Genomic DNA, 21,044 nt, shown 5'->3' on the forward strand with positions numbered 1-21,044 from the left:
CCAGGGATGCAGCTGCATTCTTTTTTTAAATCTTTTAATACTGCGATACAATGTAGGTCTTCTGGAGTCATTTAATAAAGAAAGGATTAGTCATTCTTTTTGAAAATATTTGCAAACAGTCACTGAGACTCACCTGAATGTCAGTCTACAGATCTCAATATTAATTTAAACTAGTGATATACCCCTTCAAATATCTGTTTATTTGCTGGACTAATTATCAATAATATCTTGATGAACTACTATTTTTGGAGGACAAAGAAAGACAGTGACTTTGAATATTCAGATGCTCCATAGCTAATTATACAACAAAAACAATTGATTGTGCTTCTTATCAATTGGAACAAGCTTGTACATTAGCATCTACTCTCAAGCATGTCAAGTAGTTAAATGCATTCCTTTGATGTTCCGATGTAATGGAGAAAATTCCCAGGATATCCATGATCAACTTTGTTGTTTAGATTTCTTATTTAGCTATTAGTTATTGATATTATAATATATACCCAGTTGAAGCATATTACTTGCATGTGGCATTGAGTTATTTTCTACATGGTATAAACATTGCATAAACTTCTGCTCCTTAACAAGTAACACATACATATGTCCAAAAGGCATATTAGTTCTACTGAAACAAATACATTTGAAATTTCAAAGTTACTTTGCATTTCCATAGCAGTAAAAAAGGTTTTAAAAAATACAGTCATTAGGATTTTTGATAAATTAAATACATCTCATATTTCATTAGCATTGCACAAAATGCCACTATTATAAAAGACTCAGCAATATTATAACTGGGCAAAAATGCTGCCTACATTAGTGGTCCAAAGAAATGTCTTTATTATGCCCTTCTTTTATCCCCATAGTATTTCAATCTTTTGAAAACATTGCCTTGCCAACTTTCTGCTACTTCTTTAAGGTATTCAAGTAAACCATAAACATGTTTTTTACACCGGTGGTTATTGGAGGACAAATCAAACAATTGAAGGAACTAATTAAGATATTTTAGCTGGGCAATCCATAACATCCAGTACTGTTCTTGTAAGAGATTTTTTAAATCCTTATACATACTACTTGTTTGAATGTTAAATAATTTCTTAATAATCAGGATTAGTCTGTAATAAAGGTATCTAAATGAATTAGAAGACATGCGTGCAACTTCAGAGTGCACGTATAACTGAATATGCACTTTTTGAGATGCATTGACTTTTAATAGTGTGATAGAGTACCAGAATATTGTGGCCTAAGTATCATCTGTCAAAAACATAGTGTTGTAAACATCGTTCACAAACATATCGCTCAATTGGAGTTCATAATAGTGAATCTACAACCAATTGGAGTAACATTGTAGCAAACCATATTTAGGCCACTGTATTTATGTCTGACAATGTTTTAGTTATCAGTCACCCCACCCCGTACCACCTATCTACAACATTAGAATTGGCACATGAAAACCATGACATCATTAAAAAGGACATATTTTTAAGGTAATTTTCAAGAGAAGAACAAAAGAAACATTTCAGAACACTTTGTTAAACTTTCTTGAATTTCAGATTTCAAACTTTATTTTCTCGAATTAGGTTTTTCGGCTGGTCTAAGGTGGTCTAAGGTTCTACAATTGAGAAAGCATTTTTGATATAAAAAAAAAGAATTAAAGGAATTAGCCATTTTAAAAAAGAATTAAAGAAATTAACAATTAAATAAAGAATTAAAGAAACTTTAAACAATGTTGTTAACTATCTTGCCAAATAATGCTACCTTCTTTAGTAAATGGCACAATGATTATGACATTGACATGCAGCTCTGAAACTGAGAACAGTTTTTTCACTTGACACGCCACATTGTTTGAATTTCTTATTCCGAGTATGTCATATGTTCCAATTGTATTACTAACCAGGAAAGAATGGTATTTCTTAAACTCAGTGCAGGTATGTCCTACAATTCGTGCATTATAGGAAGGTGTATATGTTTACATATTTATATGTGAATTTCTTGAAATGAATCGTAAAATACGAATTCTAAGAAACCATTTCTTCTAAGGACTTTATTAAAAATATTAAAGTTGAATGACATTCCTCATCTGGCAGAAACCAATTCCAAAAAGATTTAGGGCTAGATGTAGGTAAATAGGATTTACCAATTCTAAAATACCGAATTTTACCGATTCAGTATTTTAGAATTGGTAAATGCTATGTAGGTAATAATTCGGTAAAAATTACTGGAGGCCCATAGGAATGAATGTCAATTACCGATTCGGTAATTACTGATTCAGTAAAATAGGGAAAGAGTCAAGGGTGGCAGGGTGTCACTTTGACACCCTGTTGCACCCCTGAATAGTGCTTGTGTGCACATGTGGCACACATACATGCCCTAAGGGCATGTATGTCTGTCCCATGGCACAGGTGTAAATGCACAGATTTGCATTTACAGAGGTATTCGTTATTTACCACCAATTAATAGTTGGTGGTAAATAACAAATCCTTAAAGCACAGAAGCACTCTTCAAAGTGCTTCCCACATGTCATTTACCGATTCAGTAAATAACGAATCGGTAAATACCAATTCGTTATTTATCGAATCCTCCCCTACATCCCAAATGCCCAATACCGGTCGGTAATGGCCGAAATTCAGTCATTTCGGCCGTTACCGACCGGTATTGGGCCACCTACATCTGGCCCCTTGTTTTTCAAAATTGACTTTAAAACGTTTTGAGGTGTTAATGCCATACCTCTTGAAAATGTATTCTCCTTGTTGGTTTTTATGTAAGGTTTAGCTAGATCCCTTTTCACTTGACTCCTTTCTATTCCCACATCCTGTCACATTTTCTTCATATTGCTACTCCAAATAATTACCCCCACACCATGGGGTCGATTCCGATCCGGTAAAATGCGCTCCGAATCGTCGTACGGAGAGTTTTTTCCCCATACAAATCGTACCCGTAGATGTCCCGTACGTACGACGAAGTACGATCCGTGCCAGGTGCCAAACTCCGTACGAGTCGTACAGGACTCCGTACGACTCAAATCTCCGTACGAGTTTCACTCGGAACCGGCTGTACGCGACATCACTACGGTTCGCGGCTGGTTTTTACGACCCAGCAAGTACGATTCGTGTCGGGTACGCGCCGTACGACCCTTTTCCTACGGGAGCCGAAAACAGTCATAAACGCAGAGTTCGCGCCGAAACAGGTACGGAACGCCCCCCCCCCGGGTACGGCACGTACCCCCCATGATCACAGGGGTACGGCGCGTACCCCTGCGATCATGGGGGGTACGCGCCGTACGGTGTGTAGGTGATCGTGCGCTTTTCCGTACGAATCGACGTGTACCATACGAATCGCGTCCGGGTCGGCCGATCGGAATCGTCCGGTCGTACGGCGTCCGTACAAGTCGTACGGAAACGGCTCCGGATACGAATCGTACAGACGGGGATTTTACCGGATCGGAATCGACCCCCATGTGTCTTCTTTCCACTTCCTTCTTTTACCTCCACCATACTTCTCCATCCCTACCTCATCTTACTTCTCATTCTTTAATATTTTTATTTGAGAGAGGTGCATCTCAAATCTCACTCATTTCTAGCATAATTTGAAAACAATGTCCCCTAAGTAGGATTTGCTATGAGGTCCTCAATTATTTTCACAAGAACTGTACTTCTATTTATATGGTTTTACACAAATTGGGTTTTCCATTATCTTGATTCTCAAAAGTTAGTTCCTAATATTTTGTTTTCCTTTGATTTTACATGCAGTAGTTTGTATATCTAATGGATTCTTCCCAAAATCTTATGAATTCTGATTTATTGTTTTTCTTGATCTGGTATAAAGCCAAATATATTTTTCAGTCATTCTATCTCTGAGCACCATAATTGTGTTGCTTTTAAACTGAAAACAGGTTCCCGATGAGTTAATACAAAGCTCTAGGTGTTGTCTACTCTTGCAACGAAATATTGTGGTTTTCTGTCATGGTTGCAATTTGTTGGATAACAAACAAATGGATGTACTGTAGATGGAAAATCTATTTTCCCAAATGTGTTAATTTGAGTGAGTTAGAGGCCGTTTTCAAGTTAGGTCATGCAATTGCCTATGAATCACACTGCAAAATAGATTCATGAATGCTGAGGAAATGGCTTGTGTGTAATATATTATGACAAAAGGACATATCCTGCTGTTTTAAAAACATACGCTTACATATGCGGCAAATTGAGATGCTTATTTTGGTCTGTGAATTATTGTCTTGTTACCAGCAATAAAGTTTTGGAAAATATGTGCAGTCTTGCATGTGCTTCAGGACATTATTCTGCTTGTTAATATATTTTTACACCAACATATATCAACACTTTCATTGATCACTTTTAATTTTGATCTCATATTCCTTTAACAGGTTGGTGGATATATCGTATCCTTCCTAGAAGGTTGCTGCAAAACTTGTGAGTAACTATTTTCATTACATTCTTGCAGCAAGTGTGAATAGCAGCCATGGAGGGATTGAGAGTAGAAAGCAGGCAGGAACGAAATTTACATATTAGCCCAACAGTTCTTGTCTAAAGCCAACTTTTATATTTCTAGACTTTTCTTTATGCATACTCATTTTTCCCAATTCTCAAACCGTTTTCCAAGTCTAAGAAACATTTACCCCAGGAAAAAGTCATATTATATGCATTCATACTTGTCATGAGTCATACAAATATACACTGACAACATTTTAAGTCAATTCTATGTGTGTGCATTTAAGGCAATGCATGCATTGATCTGAATGAGCTTGCAAAAACGGGCATTAATTGGGAAGATTCAAAATAGTGACTAAGCACATGCTGTGCAAAATGAATGCACAACCACAAATAAATAATAGTTTGTGTATTCACAACGCCTCAAAAATGCATATCCCAAACTTACCTGTGGCAACTAACTTACCTCCAAATTGATCTTTTGCAAAATGAGCAAAGAGTGTAGGAATACTTAATACATTTTTTTTAAATTGTGAATAATAAGGTGTGCAATTATTTACTTTTTGTTATTTATTTGCCATTTTCTATTGTGCTGCTTTACCAAAAGGCATAAGTACACTTAATACAGAGAATAACTAGTAACAATTACAGGGAGTACAGAATTATGAGAAAAGACTAATAATAGAAGGGGCAGAGGAGGTGACCAACAGTGGTGATTGAAGGGGTTAGTTGAAGTGAATGTGGAATAGGTGAGTTTTTAAAACTTTCCTGAAGATGAGTGTGTCAGATTGGATTCTGGTTGACAATGGAAGTGGGTCCCTGAAGCTAGTCGCGGCTCCAAAGAAAGATGGTTTTAGAGCTGAATAACTCTTTGAAGCTGAAGTTTCTTGATCCAAAGTCATCACTCTCCACCATAGATGGTGAGAAGAACTGCAAGGTAAGGAGTGGATTTGCTATGAATGTCCTGTTGGGCGAAGCATCCGATATTGAACTTAATTCTGGATTGAATATCGAGTTAGTGGGATTCCCTAAGGATTGGAGTTGTCTTTACATTTCCATGAGGAGAAGACTCTGTTCAGGCAGTTGTATGAAAGACCACTTTAAAGGGGATGAGAGGAGGGGGGTGTGGCCAGGCGCCAAAGATGGTGGACGCATCTTACTAATGCTCTGGGCTGAATCCCTTCATTATCCTGGGCATCCTGGGGAAAGGCAAATTTCCTGGCCTTACCGCGCATCCCCATGCCTGTGCATACCTGCCGTACCTGGTGAGGGTCGTCCGGACCCAGGAGGCTGCTTGCGGCAGTTGTGGATGGTGCGGCCCGCTGAGCCGCAAAAGCCCGACCCCAGCTGCATGGTAGGCTGCTGCGGAGCGGCCCGGCTCCTTGGACTGCTGCTGCGGTGGTCTGCGTGATAGTTCTGGGACCGCCGCTCTCTGCTGCCCCCTGACTCGGCGCGGCTGCGGCAAGTGCGGCGCGGCCCTGAAAGGCAACAGAGGCACCACTCCGGCTGCCTGCGGGGAGTGCCTGCCATGAGGGGCTGGGTCCCTGCTGTGGAGGCCTCTACTGCCTGCTGTCTGGGGACGCCCGGAGAGGTCTCTGCTGCCAAGGTAGGCCAGCCAAATTTAGCTGCAGCATCTGCCTGGGGATGTGGGCTATGGGGGTCGGTCAGACCTAGGGCCCCGTTTCGGAGCACAGCGAGTGGGGAGACATTCCGGACGAGCCAGTGGGCCAGATTATCTCCTCTGTGGTGGGGGACCTCGGGGATTGGTCGGGCCTAGGGCCCCCACCGGAGCACGGGACGTGGAGTGGCGGTCTGGACGAGCTGGTGGACCAGGTTACTTCTTCTGTGGTGGGAGGCCTCGGGGGTCGGTCGGGCCTGGGGTCCCCACTGGAATACGCTGTGTGCCCTGTTAGTCCAGACAGGCTGGCGAACCAAGTTGTTTCTCTCGCAGTGGAGGTCTCGGGGGGCGGTCGAGCCCAGGACCTCACATAGACTCTTTCTACAGATGCACCTGAGAGGGTCACGGCGGCTGCCATGAGGGAGATAGCCACGTGGGTTGGTCGGGCCCTGGACTTGACCCACACCTCCTTGGAAAACCGGATGGACACTATCACCTCGGACTTCACGCTCCAACGGGCTGACCAACACAAACTCTCGGACTGGGTTCACGAGGCAGAGGCCACGCTGGCAGACCTTCAACCCAGATCCCGAAATTGCTCCTCCGCTCTTAAGGATCTACTGGACCGGGTTTGCACCCTGGAGGAGAAAGCGGAGGGCCGTTCCCGCTGGAATAATGTGCGTGTGGTCAATCTCCCTGAAAGGGGGGGAGGGACGGAACCCGGATACCTTTACGGAAGCCTGGATGAAAGAGATCATGCCCCCCGGATCGCTCTCCTCACAATACGTGGTAGAACGGGCCCATTGAATACCAGCTAGCAGACCCCCTGCTGGAGCTCGGCCTCGTCCCTTCTTATTTCGAGTCATGAACTTCAGAGACAGAAATGCTATTCTACGGGAATTGGTCAAACACCCCGGTCCTATGGTACAGAAGGTCACAGTTTCCCTCTTTCCAGATTACACGGCTCAGGTACAATGGCGCAAAGTCACCTTCACCGTAGTAAAAAAACAACTCCGTCACCTGGACCTCTGCTACTCCTTACTGTTCCCGGCCTGCTTGCGGGGCATTAGAGATGGCAACACCGAGTATTTTGACTCCCCCGCGGAGGCATGGGACTGGCTCGAGGAACAGGGGTTGGCGACGGCGCCCAAATCGACTGATGAGGTCCGACCCCGTGAGCACCCTCGTGGAGCCAGACGCAGGGGGAGAAGAGCCAAGAGCGCGGGGTCTACAGTAGCCATCCCCAGCGTTGAGCAGATCCGATTGGAACGCCAAGGGGCCCTGCAGGCAGTGGCGGCCCTCTGGTCCCATGGATCCCCATTGTCTCTACTGCCTCTCTGCCCCAGTCCGGAGCCGCCAAATCCACACTTGAATGGTCCTTGGATGCGGACTTTCCCCCACTCCGGGTTGTCACCCCACAAACTGCAGACGGCATTATTTGACTTTTGATTGTATACATATTAGAACACCATAGTGCTTCAGAGCACATTTCTTTTTGTACTGTTGTGATGCTCTATCTCCTGCTTTCTTGGGGTAATTGAAATGGACGGTCTTTACATTGACTCCTCTCTCTCACTGGTCTATTTTCCCCCCGAAGTTATACAACGACACTAGTTCCACAGCCATGGTTTGGCGTGATTGTTTGGGCAGTTGCTCATGTTTGGGTTCCACTCTTTTCCGGTTGCAAGATTTCCTGCTGCCCCACCTCCTTACTTTTTTCTCCCTGTATGAGTCGCCACCCCTACAGACCTGCTGCCTCTCTGTCCTTCCCATCCAAGGGGGTCCACCGCATGAGGGCCCCGCACCACCCTAGTAGGGCACACTGATCTCACTTATCTCAATGACTGTCCTTAACGTCCTAACTTGTAATGTCAAGGGCATCCAGACACCTTCTAAGCAAAACACCATTTACCCCTATTTGCAACGACACAAGATGAGTGTTGCTTTTTTACAGGAGATGCACCTGGCAGCCGTTGAAGCTACCCGCTTACACCGACGTTGACGTTGCCAGATATACAGTACCAACTATTCGTCCATGGCTAGAGGGGTGATGATATGGGTTAAGGCAGGGGTCCCGTGGGAGGAGAAGGAAGTCCTGACAGACCCAGTGGGGCGCTACCTCCTGATAAGTGGCAGACTGAACGGCCAAACGATTTTGCTACGTTCCATATATGCCCCCAATGTGGCCCAGGTCACCTTTTTGAGTGATATCTCAGAAATTATTGCTCCAGTGGAGGGATGTCGCGTGGCTCCTGGGAACTGATTTTAATGCTGTTCTCGACCTATCCCTTGACCGCTCCTTTCCTCCCTCTCACTAGTACTACAGCTTCCTCTAATGCTCGCATTTTAAACGCATGGCTGGGTAACTGGGCTCTTACAGATGTTTGGCGGGAACGTCATCCTCACTCCAGAGTATACTCCTTCTATTCCCCGGTCCATAAGTTACATGTGCGCCTCAACTGTATACTTATATCTGCAGCCCTCCTCCCCTTGATATAAACGACTGATTTTCTTGGTTGGACACATTCCGATCATAACCCCTTGGTCTGGGAGGCACCACTCTCTCCCGTTCTAACCTGGCGCCTGCAGACAGCGGCTCTGGAGGACCCCCTCTTCCGAAGCTAGCTGGAATCAGCGATAGCTAGCTTAATACCTGTTCCACGCACTTGGTCCTCACTGAATGGGAGGCCTTTAAGGTGGTGGTTAGGGGTCATTGTCTGGGACACACTTGGAGTATTCGCAGACAATTGGACACCTCACTGGCCCACATTGAGGGACCGCTGCTCTTAGTCGAGTGGCAAGTTGTCACCAACCCAGCGCGACAACAGCGCCTCGTTGCTGCCCATGCCAAACAGGAGGCACTTCTGGGCTGGTTGCGGTGCCATAACTATTTGGCGCATTCGATCTGCTCGCACTCCGCCGCGGACAAAGCCGGGACACTACTGGCCTATTGGATTAGACAAGAAAATCCCCAACGCCCCATCCATTTCTTACTCTACGACCTGTGTCGAGAGCGCAGCACCCAGAGAGACATGCACGCACTGGTGACTGAACACTACACTCGCTTATATGAGGTCCTCCTGACGGGCAACGCCCAAGATGTGGGACCCTTCCTGGACACAGTGGAGTTGCCCACTCTAACAATAGACCGGTCCCTGGAGCTGGACTCTCCTCTAGCTGAAGACAAAATACGAGACGCACAGCATTCCTTGTTCTCTGGTAAAACTTCAGGGCCGGAAGGCCTCCAAATGGAGTTTTTCAAAACCTACACGTAACATTTGGTGCTGCACCTACACTCGATGTATCTGGAGGCAATCTCGGAAGTGACTCTGCCCCCAACCATGTGTACCGCTAATGTGGTGTCTTTGCTGAAACCTAGTAAGGACCCCGCATCTCCCGGCTCCTATCGGCCGATTACAATATTGAACTCGGATTCTAAGATCTTGGAAAAAGTCTTGGCCAACAGGCTAGCCCCCCTGGTCCCTGATCTAGTACACTCTGACCAGAATGGCTATGTTCTGCAGCGTAATACGGCTCTGAACTTACGCCAATACTTTTGTGTGTCAAAATATGCCCCGACCGCCTGGCCGCGCTCCAGATGCATGGTATTAGACCTTGAGAAGGCCTTCGATTAGCTGGCCTGGAACTTCCTTTTTGCTGCCCTGGTTCGTTTTGGGGTTGGTCCTTACTTCCTCGGCTTGGTGCAACTGTTATATCGTAATCCATCGGTTCGGGTTCGGACAGGCCCATATATTTCAGATCCGATTCGGATGCGACGTCGGACCCAACAGGGATGCCCGTTGTCCCTGCTATTATTTGCACTGGCGATGGAGCAGCTGGCGGCCCATAGCCGCGCACACGTTAATATGGGGTTTGAGCTAGGCGATGGCATACACACCATTTCGCTCTATGCAGATGACCCGCTTCTATATGTTTGGGACCTTCATGAAATTCCCCCTTCCCTTGATCGAGCCCTTAGTCATTTTGCACGTGCCTCGGGGCTACGAGTTAACCCAACAAAATCCATACTTTCTCCGTTCTTAGGGGATACTCCTGATCCAGGCTACATGCTCGGGGGACGCCTGTGGCCTGGTGCATCGACCATTTTTGCTATTTGGCCCGGTTTGATTGCACCAAAGCTGACCTGTTTGATGGAAATGTTGTCCGAGCTGCCACGACAATTCGATCTCCCTTCTTCAAGCAATGGGAAAGGGTAGTGTGGGATTTCATATGGGGGATATCACGCCACAGAGTATCCATGGGAAAGCTTTATCTGCCTACTGAGCTGGGTGGCCTCGCTGTACCCAATTTCGAACATTATTACCTTGCCTCCCAGCTGCAATGGATCGCCAGGTGGATGTCCTGCCGTTATTTACTGGACACGGCCTCTCTGCAGCATCCGCTACAGTGAAAACCCTTCGACCACACTTCGACCACCAATATTTTTCTCCTCACTGTAGCCCACACATGCTTCCGTAGTTGCCTTTTCCTCACTAGAACTACTGTCTCATATGCACTCGCCATCCCCCTGTTGGGAACTCCATCTACACAACGGCGGCTGAGTTACACCACTGGGCCTCGGAAGGGATACAAGACGTAGGGGACCTTTTTCAAGAGGGTACTCTTATTCCATTTCAGGAACTCATAGCAGAGGAGAATCTACATCATGGGCAGTTCCTATTACACAGAACACTCATAGCTTCGTTAGTGTCCAAATGGGGTGCACTTGCTCAGGAACCTATCACACTTCGCATTACCTTCACGTGATGGGGATTGGGAGACATCTCACGCGCTGATTCGCATCTTCACTTTGACAACACACGGAATCACCCGACTTCAACTTCATTGGGAGGGGACCCTGGGAAGGGAGTTTACAGATAGGGAATGGATGACTGCCTGAGACAGTCCGACCCGCATCCCTCGGAATCAGCAATTCAAGCAGATACAATTTTTCTTACTGATCAGGCCTACCTTACCCCAGCCCAAATCAACAAGTACTTCCTCTGCATAGATGCGGCTTGTCCCCTTTGCCGGCAATTAGATGCCGACTTACTTGATATGCTTTGGGGTCGTTCGGTCCTGAATGACTATTGGAACACGGTGACGGCTACCCTGCACCATTCCCCGACCTGGGAAGCCCATGATTTGCACCTCTCCAGCAGAAACAAGAAATATAGAGCTGCCACATGGTTTCTAGACCTAGGCCTAATAACAGCTAAGCACTTGATCACCAAGCGATGGAAATCCCCCCTGTTGCCCCACCCACTTGCTTGGCGCCGATCCCTGCTTAACTGGGCGAAAGCGTAAGGTGCAGCGCTACGCAGAGAGGACCTGCTTGGCATTCGTATATTCCCCCTGGCGCCTCAATGGGATTCAATGGTCTCCAAACTCTCGGGGCAGACACTGACACAGGGACCCCAACTGCATAACAGAGGATTATCACTCAGGGTACATCCCCCACTGGCGTGAATGCAGACTAATGCCAACACCCGAACTGCCACTGCCCCTCTGCTTCAGAGCCCCACTGTCACTGAGTCTTGGTTGTGTTTGAGGTCCCCCAGTTAATTTGGATGCAGCAGCAGGTCGAGCGACTCACCCCTACCCTTCCTTTGCTTTCGTTGTCCTCATTTTGTTGTGCCCTATACCCCCGGTTGTGTTTGATATGCACTGCTCCTGCATTACTCACATGCTACCTGATGCTGTGATTTGTCAGCACCATTCTGTCCCTCTTGAGATATTGCCACAAGCTTTGATGTACTCAAAATACCCTGAATTTCCATTTTCATGTTGCTATTAGTCAAAAGTGTGCCTTGCCGCTGGCAATTAATTGTCTCTCTTTTTCCACCTGTTACATGAGTGCTGCTCTGACTGTATACTTTATTGATAAATGTGCAAAAACAAACAAAAAGGTTAATAAAAATGATTTAAACAAAAAATAATTGGGGATGAGAGAAGCCGTCTGCAATGGCATAGTATAGGCGGGAGATGATTTGCCTGTGGGCCACTGCTTAGGTACATTGTTATAGAAAATAATTATATATCATGTATTATTGGCACAATAGGTCATCATTTCACTATGATGTAGGTCTCATATACAAACAGAATGTGGCACTATTGCATCTTCCAAAAATAATTTCTTTTTCAACATACACAATCCTAGTTTTGCCTTACAATTCACAGACCAGCCGAATGGCTTAATCATGTCGCTCTGGTGTAGTGGTTTCCATGGGCATTTCAATAGCTTCTGGAACTGTTAAAATAATATTTCTATAAAAACACACTCTGCCTAGCCTCACACCTAACACAAAGATTTTGTAATCAGCCACAAAACACATAATCATGGTGCACAAACTCCTGCAAATGGACTCCAGGTAAGCCCATTTACAGTCATACTCCAAGGGATGAGTCACATCCTTCATGCAATATTCAGATTCACTTTCTCTCAATACCTCTGATTTATCTCTCACTAGACTCAACTGGATTTCACAGGAAATCCACCAACTACAATGGGTTGACTCTAACCGCTGCCAATATCATGACCCTCTTAACAATGAACTGTAATCCATTAACACGGTCTCATGGTACACTCAGGAATTTGCCCCAGTAAAGGAGTAACTGTCTTCCACCTCTTTCAAAAAATTATTCCATAAAAGTCACAAATCTCATAAAACCCTTTTCTTGAAAGTGAAATCTCAAACCATTAGCTGTACCACCTTCAAAATGCACACCTATCATTCTAATACAATAGCCCCCAACACTGAACAATTTGGTAAAGGACAATCATTGTAGGTGGGCTTTAACCCAAAGAACTACTTGAAACCGCTCAATACCTCAAAACAACATCTGAAATGTTTCTAGTTCCAAAATATTATACTTCCTCATTCATGTTCAAACAACAAAAGTCTTTTTTTATTGATCATCCCTGTACTTTTAAAATTCATCTATGCCTCCTTGACCTAAATCTTGATCTCTGAAATCTTTCACATTAGAGAGCTTGCTGAAGATGTCCAGGCTCTTGTTTTACCGTCATACTTTTGAAACAGAAGACCAGACACCCACGTTTCCTTTTAAGAAAATAGGATAGAAAACACACAGCCATATTAAAACTCACAGCCTTAGTCTAAGACCCGAACAGTCAGTAGGATAAACTTCTACTTGTTCTTGGTTGGGTTTATTATTTGCTACTCGCCTGCTCGATATTTCAGGAGCAATTGACTTTGGGCATTTCCACTCGCATTATCTACACTTATAGGTTTGATTGAAATAACCCTTGCTTGATTTTCCTCCTTCTGTTCATGTTGAGAGTGTTTTACAGATCGTCCAGTACAGAGGAGCAGTTGAATGTATAATCTATGGGAATCAATCTCTGCTCCGGACCACTGAGGTCGCTAGTATGGGGCCCATAAAGCAACATTTGATGAAATGCAGATGATACCCATCTTCACACTGGCAAATATACAGTGACTGCCCTCTCTGTTTATGGCATCCATAAACTAAAACTGCAACTTAATGTCCTACATAAAAATATTGCCCTTCAGCCAAAACTGGATTGAGGGCCGGATTACGATCTTGGTGGAGGGGTTACTCCATCACTACGGTGATGGATATCCCATCTACTAAAATATAAATGCCATAGGATATAATGGGATTTATATTTCGAAGGACAGGATATCCATCACCGTTGTGATGGAGAAACCCATCAGCCAAAAACGAAATAAGGCCCTTAGTTCTGTACATGAGTATCTCATACACTGTGTCAGGACTGAAATGAACTCTCTCATCTAAGACTCTCCTTCATAAAATATTTGCCCTTTATCCTCAACACCTACATTTTTCCTCAAACTCAACATTTCCAGATCATGCATACAGTTTTTGAAATATGGCTTGTTCTTTAGAAAATTAATTCACTCATCCACATTGGAGACTTCAGGTCACTGGTTCATTCACAGGCCCTCTCACATTTTGATGAAGACAGCACCCTGCTAGCAACATTCCAAGATTATTGCTTGCAGTTTAAGACCAGTAATTTTCCCTGCTCTGTCCTACATGATCACAACAAAAAAACAAATATTGGAGAAGCCAATATGTCGGCTGGCTGCCAGCCACTGGCTTTGTCAATCCCCATTTTACTTTCTCTTTTTTTTACTTGGTTAGATGCCGGACACTTGCAAATAACTAAGAGAATATTGGCTAAAATCAAAAAGATTTTTTTGTTTAAAAAAGCACAGATTGCCAGTATAGTTCCTGGTATTAAGGGGAACTACTTTGCTTATGTGCTCCTTGTGAAAGAGCAGAATCCTGTCACTCACAGTGAAGTTAGCCAATGGCTGTAATAGGCTGACCCCACTGTCCCATTCTGTATGCTGTCTGGGGCAGAACAAAAATGTAAATGACACAACAACTGGTCAATACAATTAGTGGTTGACTAAACGCACCTATACGTCAAATATATATATATATCTATATATCTATCTATCTATATATATATATATATATATATATAACAATCCCCGATATCCAAGTGCCTGGTAGCACAATCAGGACACGAACCACACGGCAAGTAGTTTTCTATAGCGTGATTTTATTTACCACCAAACAGACATGACGCGTTTCGTCCGGTAAACCCGGACTTGATCACATGATATGCCGTGACCCCTCAGTGCCTATATACTGCTCATGGTTGTACCCAGCCCCTCCCTCTTGCTCATAGATATGGAGAACAGACTATACATGATGTTTACACTCTATACAAACAATATAGATATATTTGTATAGCTATTTACAAATTGCAACATAATAAAGGGCAAGTGCCCATATTAATACAATGCATTAATTATTGTAATTTCGACATTTACAAATTCATTGTATATACATTACTATTTCCATACCATGTGACATAATTGAGGGTACACCAAAATACCATAAAGCATATATGCATACCCAAAAGAATGTGTTTAAATTAAAAAGACGTGTTTTGTTTAAAAAAACATTGTGTACTAGCAATTAGATCTATTTTATAGGCGATAACAAATACATAAATATAATTTTTGTATTTTATACATGATATATGTTTGTACTCATATATGTATCTATGTATCAATCCTAAGTTGTTATTCGAAAGTGACATGTGCAAACTGAGGTTTATCCTAAAGATTATAATTCATGTTTTTTCGCAGAGATTATAATTCATGTTTTTTCGCAATCTCAAATGAGTAAAATTACCAACATACCAAAAATATCTTGTGGAAATAGCCAAAACGTAAACTTCCCACTCTCAGATACCAAATAAAAACTGGTAAAACAAGGTAAAACCAGCTAAAATCCAGCATAAATAGAGCTAAAAGTCCACATAAAAAACCATCTGTACAGATAAAAAAAGTCATGGTATAAAAAAACTCAAATTTCATGTGTTCTTGATATGTATAAAAAAATATATAATTCATTTAGAATAAATAACATATTTTATACATTAACCCTTCATGGAGAATTCAGAATCTAAATATATTTCATGGTGTTGATAAACAACCTTTAGCAGCACAACAATTGATTAAATAAAGATTTATAAAAACTGTTTAAAAACTTAATGAAAGCTTTATAAAAAGTTGTACAAATCTTCCCTTGTATTCAATCCATTTGGTATTTTAGTGTCAAACTGCATGATGTATTGACTTTTCAGTTGTCGTAGCTTTTTATCCCTGTTCCCCCCCTCTTACATCTTTAGGCACCGCATCAATCACAAAATAAATGAGATCTTTAAGATTATTATTGTGTACTAATTTAAAGTGGCGTGCCACAGGGTAACTGGAATCTGAGTTGACAATAGCACGTAAGTGCTGTAAAATGCGATTAAAAACAGGTAATTTAATACTGCCTATGTACTTCAGTTTGCAAGTGGATTCTAAAATGTAAACAGAAAATTCTGTTTTGCATGTGAAAAATCCTTTCTGTTGATACATTTCTAGAGAGAAAGCATCCTGTACTTCCCTAGTGTTCATACCAAATCTGCACGCTCTGCAAGAGCTGCATTTAAAAAACCCTTTTCTGTTAGATAACCAATCCCTTTTGTTTTTAGTTAGAGTCTCAGGCATAGATCTGTCTAAAGCATCCCGCATAGATGGAGCCCTCCTAACGTGATACTCGGGGAGTTCTCAATTTCAGGTGCCAGGGTTATATCAGATTTTAAAGTTGGCCAATTCTTGGCAATTATTTGTCTCACCCTCTTGTGTTGACAGTTGTAAGTGGTTATCAATCTGATAGGTGTCTTTCTAGTAATTGTTTCCTCTTCAGGACATTCTGAGACGGTTACTGGGTCCGTATCTTGGTATGATACCTTTTGGGAAGCCTCCAATTTTGATAAGGCTTTCTTCAAATCATCCATTCTGTAACCCCTTGCTGTAAATCTCTGCACTGCTTCCTCTAGACAGATTTTTAAATCATCTTTGTTACTGCAGATTCTTTTTATACGTAAAAATTCTCAGTAGGCCACGTGATATTTGACACCTTCCAAACCTTGTTCATGATCAATGCTGGTATATAAAGAACATATGTCCAGAACTATAAAACAGTAATTCTCACATCAAGATATTATTTTAAGTTTTGCAAGGAAATGGCCCGTATCTTTGATGTATGAGTCAAGAGACTCTACATAATCTCGGATGAAAAAATCTACATACTTAGATATGGGTTGCATACTGGGTGCACTTTCACCAGAGATAGTAGACGCCAACTTATTAGCTTTATTTAGCTTGTGGAATTTCACAAATTTGAGCTTGCGAATGAATTTAAAAACGTCTATTCTTGACTGTGTGTATTTGAAACCTGATTTTGGACAAAAAGAGAGTCCCAGAGATAACAATTGGGTTTCTGCAGCATCCAGGTCAAGGTTACTCAGGTTGATGACAGTATTATTCTTGGCATCCTTTTCTTCATTTACTGATTTGACTGAGTTTTCCCTTTCCCTCCTCTCCCTCTCCAATTGCTTCTTTCGTTTCCGCCTCTGGTTGCGGCGCCTGTTTCGTTTAGACCTTGCTTTTTCAGCGGTACCCTCGTTCTTAGGGTTTGTCTCAGATCTTCCACGATAAACCCCAACTCTTCTGATGGGGTAAAACTGGCTGGATATGCACCTCCTGCATTCATAATTGAATCATCATCAGAGTCCATACTGCTACTTAATGTATTAGTAGAAATAATGGAACTTGTTTCAGTATCTGATGAATTATTGATATTTAATGTAGGAACTGACAAACTTGTTGTTTTAGGAGTCATAGCTTTCCTTTTTACATTGTCAAATTTTTTCGAGAAAGTGAATATTCTTCTGGTTTCATAGTCTTTCTTATCTCTTGCAAATTTGAAGACTTTACGCTCTTTGATTACAGACTCATGCTTTTCCAAACGCTTCTTTATGTTTTCTCTCTCCATTTGGATGAAATCTTGCTGCTCACAAGTGCCAATTCACTTATTACTGCATCAATTCCTTTAACCACCTCCGCTCTATCAATTTCAGCGTATTTTATGAGGATACATATCATGTTCATCGATGCATCAAGATTATTCGTAGCCCACTCTTGAAGCCTTAGGGGTCTTAGCGGCTTCTTTATATTTCTGAAGGGATTTGCTTTCCCACCATTTTGTTAATTCCGTTTTTTGTGGTTTTTCAAGTTTTTTTTAAAGCATTTTAACATAGTTTCTTTATTATTACTCTGCACATTGTCACTTTCTTTGGTTTTCAATATTGTGGGTAAATTCGAGAACAATATATATATATATATATATATATATATATATATAAAATTGACGTATAGGTGCGTATATGTATATATATATATATATTTTTTTTTTTTTATTAAAACTTAAAACTCAAGTTTACTACGTAATTATTCCATTATTTTCCTACAAATGGATTTAAGCTGAAGCACACAGGAAGCCTGGATAGCCAGGACCAGCTTTAGCACTGTTGGCACCCTGTGCGACATTGTTTATTGGCATCCCCCAAAGACCACATCTACCACAGATTCCCTCACTACCACCATTTCACAGTGCTCCTCAAGTCTCTATATCACTCTCTCTCAGACTGATATTACTTTTATAGTGCCACGCATACCATGCACATTGGCACAGAGGCAATCATACATGTGTAAATCAGTGTATAGGAAATGTTACATAAGACCGAGGACTACAAGGTGTAGGAGTCACATGTCAAGTATACTGGTAGGCAGTATAGTTTGGGAGTCCTTGAGCTGGTAAAGCGCAAATTCAGAATTTAGAACATAGCATCATTGTTAGGGGTTCTCTTTAATAATAAGAATTGATCTATACCCAAATGAACCCTTTTTGCAAGTTTAGGAAAGACAGGGCAAAAAGACATATAGCTCTAATATATCTTGGAGTTTGCATGCAGCTCTTTGATGATAGTTAATATCTCACTATGCTATATTATGATTTTAACTTATAATCTGCATGTCGCGAAAAGAGCCCTGAGACACAAGCAGTAACCCACTGACCTATTTACATTATATGCACTTTGTGATCTGCATGGTACACATTCTTTGCAACAGGCATATTAACCCACTGCACTACCTTATGATGAGTTAAAACTTCCACTAGACAAACCTCCATTCTCTCTCCAGCAGGAACATTAATCACTGGAGTGATCTTGACGTTTTTATTGATGGCTGAAAATTGTTGAAAGCAAGGAACACAGCATTACGTGCTTTTAAAATGGAAATATACTTGCAAACAGGGCGCCCGACCCCAAGTCAGCGCCCGGTGCGGTGGCACCAATCGCACCACCCTAGAGCCAGCCCTGTGGATAGCCTTCAAGATATGCTGCATAATCTACTAGGTTAGCTTACTCAAACTTCTTAACTATGAGAATATCTATAGTTCAGAAGGCTCCATAGCAAGTGCAACAAAAATTGACTTGCCCCGGACATCCTTCTTAGACTAACATGTATCTACTTTGCACCATATTTTTACACTTGGGGCTAGAGTGGATCCATGTGACCTTTAGGCTCACCTTTTCATAACTCATCCTATGAAGATTTATTATTATTGTTAATATTATTAAGCCTATAAAGCGCCTGGTTACTCCAACGGAGTGTCCCCACGCTAGGACATCACAGACCCTACCAAAAGCCATAAACCCTAACCCCCCCCCCCCTAAGGTCCCACAAAACCTAAGGGAAAAGCCCAGTAGCCTAAGTGCTAACACCAGTTCCCAGGGGGTGCTTGAAAGAACCAGGTCTTCTGTTTTTTACAAACATTTAGTACTCACTTTCATCTCTTTGCTCCCCTATACATTCTTCTCTCTAAGCAGGTTGCCCTCCAAACCATAGCATGTCACTTCACCAACCACTCTCAACCCTGCATAATTGCATATCCTGGTAAATGATCAGTCCTCATAACATAGCTCATCCTTGGTCTACAGAACCTCCAGAAATCTCACCCCACACACTATTTCTAAACAGACATCTTCAACACAAATGCTGGTGATACATAGTGAAAAATACAGTATTAAATGCAAACAATAAAACATAAATTCAACATAACATAAACATAAATACAATTCAAGGAGGAATGTGCACAGCATATATGTTGGGCTTGCAATAAGACTCAAACTTTGATCCCTGTAATGTCGTACCATGGTAACAACGGGAGTGTAATCCAATATCTGAACTGTTTTACTGGACAAGTTTGTGTTTGGATGAGGTATGCTACTGTTGAGATGTGTACGCTCTAATACTAAGTTTATATAAAATGATTTGATAATACTGATACGGTTAAACTACAGTAAGATTACTTGTATGATTTTCTTGTTGAAAATCCAATAAAAAACATATAATTCAACCAAATCCAATGAAAATGTCAGATCAGAAATTGAGTATGCATTACTGCTTCAACATGTATTAAAGTAAATTGAGATATGCTGTTTGCTTATTATAGAAACCAGCCTCAGTGATTTTCAGGTCCAAATGTAGATAAGAAGTATCTAGGACATTTCCAATATGTAAAGATAAAGCTTACCAGAGTAGCCTAGCCGCAGTCCACTCATTATGACTGAGGTATCAAAAGCAGCTCCATAAAACCTATAGTAGCCAGAGCAGCAATTGGCCAGGAAAGTAAAAAACTTTCAAAGAAGAGTGTTAGGACTACTTTCTTACATTCTATGCTAAAGTACCTGGCGCAGAAGAGTTTAAGATGTTGCTATAAAGCACAAAATGTCCCAAGTAAAGAATTTCTGAACTACTTTGACCTCTCCAACTACCAATAGCTCTTAATGAGAGAAACAACATATTGGGACCCAAATTAACCTAAGGATCACCCTTCGAAAACAGGATATAACCCCTCACACACTCAATAGGGAGAAGCTGTAACATTACTATTATAAATGACATTAAACCTGTAAATATTGTACTAAATAGCATTTTTGCACCTCTAAAAATCTAATATCAAATAACTGCCCTGTAACTAGGGCCATACTTTGAACATAATAACTGTGTAAAATGTTGCGCTAGCATAAGTGATTGTTAAACCTCTCATCTGAACAGGTCACCATATTATGCTTGTTTTCATCATATCCTCCACACAAACGATTTGGGCCATTGAATGTGACCAACCCTGCAATAAGTGCTAGTCATTTTTCAACTTCTGTACTTACAAGGGATAGCAGGATGGTTGTGCCTAACACAATGATATGTTGTCTTCACTGATAAAACAGGTTTCTTCAAAGGTTTTAGCTTTCAAGTTTGGTAAGAATACACCCAATCTGCCCCTTTGATCAGTGCTGTTATCCAATCCACAAAACAGCATATCAAGAAACGCTGAGTTAATGCGGAAAAAGAAACAACTTGAGGAAGACTGACCATCTTATAAAACCCAAGCCTTTCATAGTATAAAACAATGTCCAAGGTTAAACTTATTTCAGGCACAAAAAGCCTCAAAGAGCAAGAATTGTATTGTATACTTACAGCAACAATACAGATCGGACT

The 21,044-nt window shown here is 42.0% G+C and overlaps 1 protein-coding gene across 1 annotated transcript in view; it reads left to right on the plus strand.

Annotated features, from left to right (window-relative positions):
* Positions 1–21,044, plus strand: part of OTOG (otogelin) — a 1,048,712-nt gene that overhangs the window by 998,434 nt on the left and 29,234 nt on the right. Inside the window, exon 53 of the mRNA XM_078682941.1 lies at positions 4,376–4,421. Within this exon, the coding sequence (XP_078539067.1) occupies positions 4,376–4,421 (46 nt within the window). The remainder of the gene's footprint in view (positions 1–4,375; positions 4,422–21,044) is intronic.

The sequence above is a fragment of the Lissotriton helveticus genome, chromosome 3_1 (genome assembly GCF_964261635.1).
Source record: "Lissotriton helveticus chromosome 3_1, aLisHel1.1, whole genome shotgun sequence".
NCBI lineage: Eukaryota > Metazoa > Chordata > Amphibia > Caudata > Salamandridae > Lissotriton > Lissotriton helveticus.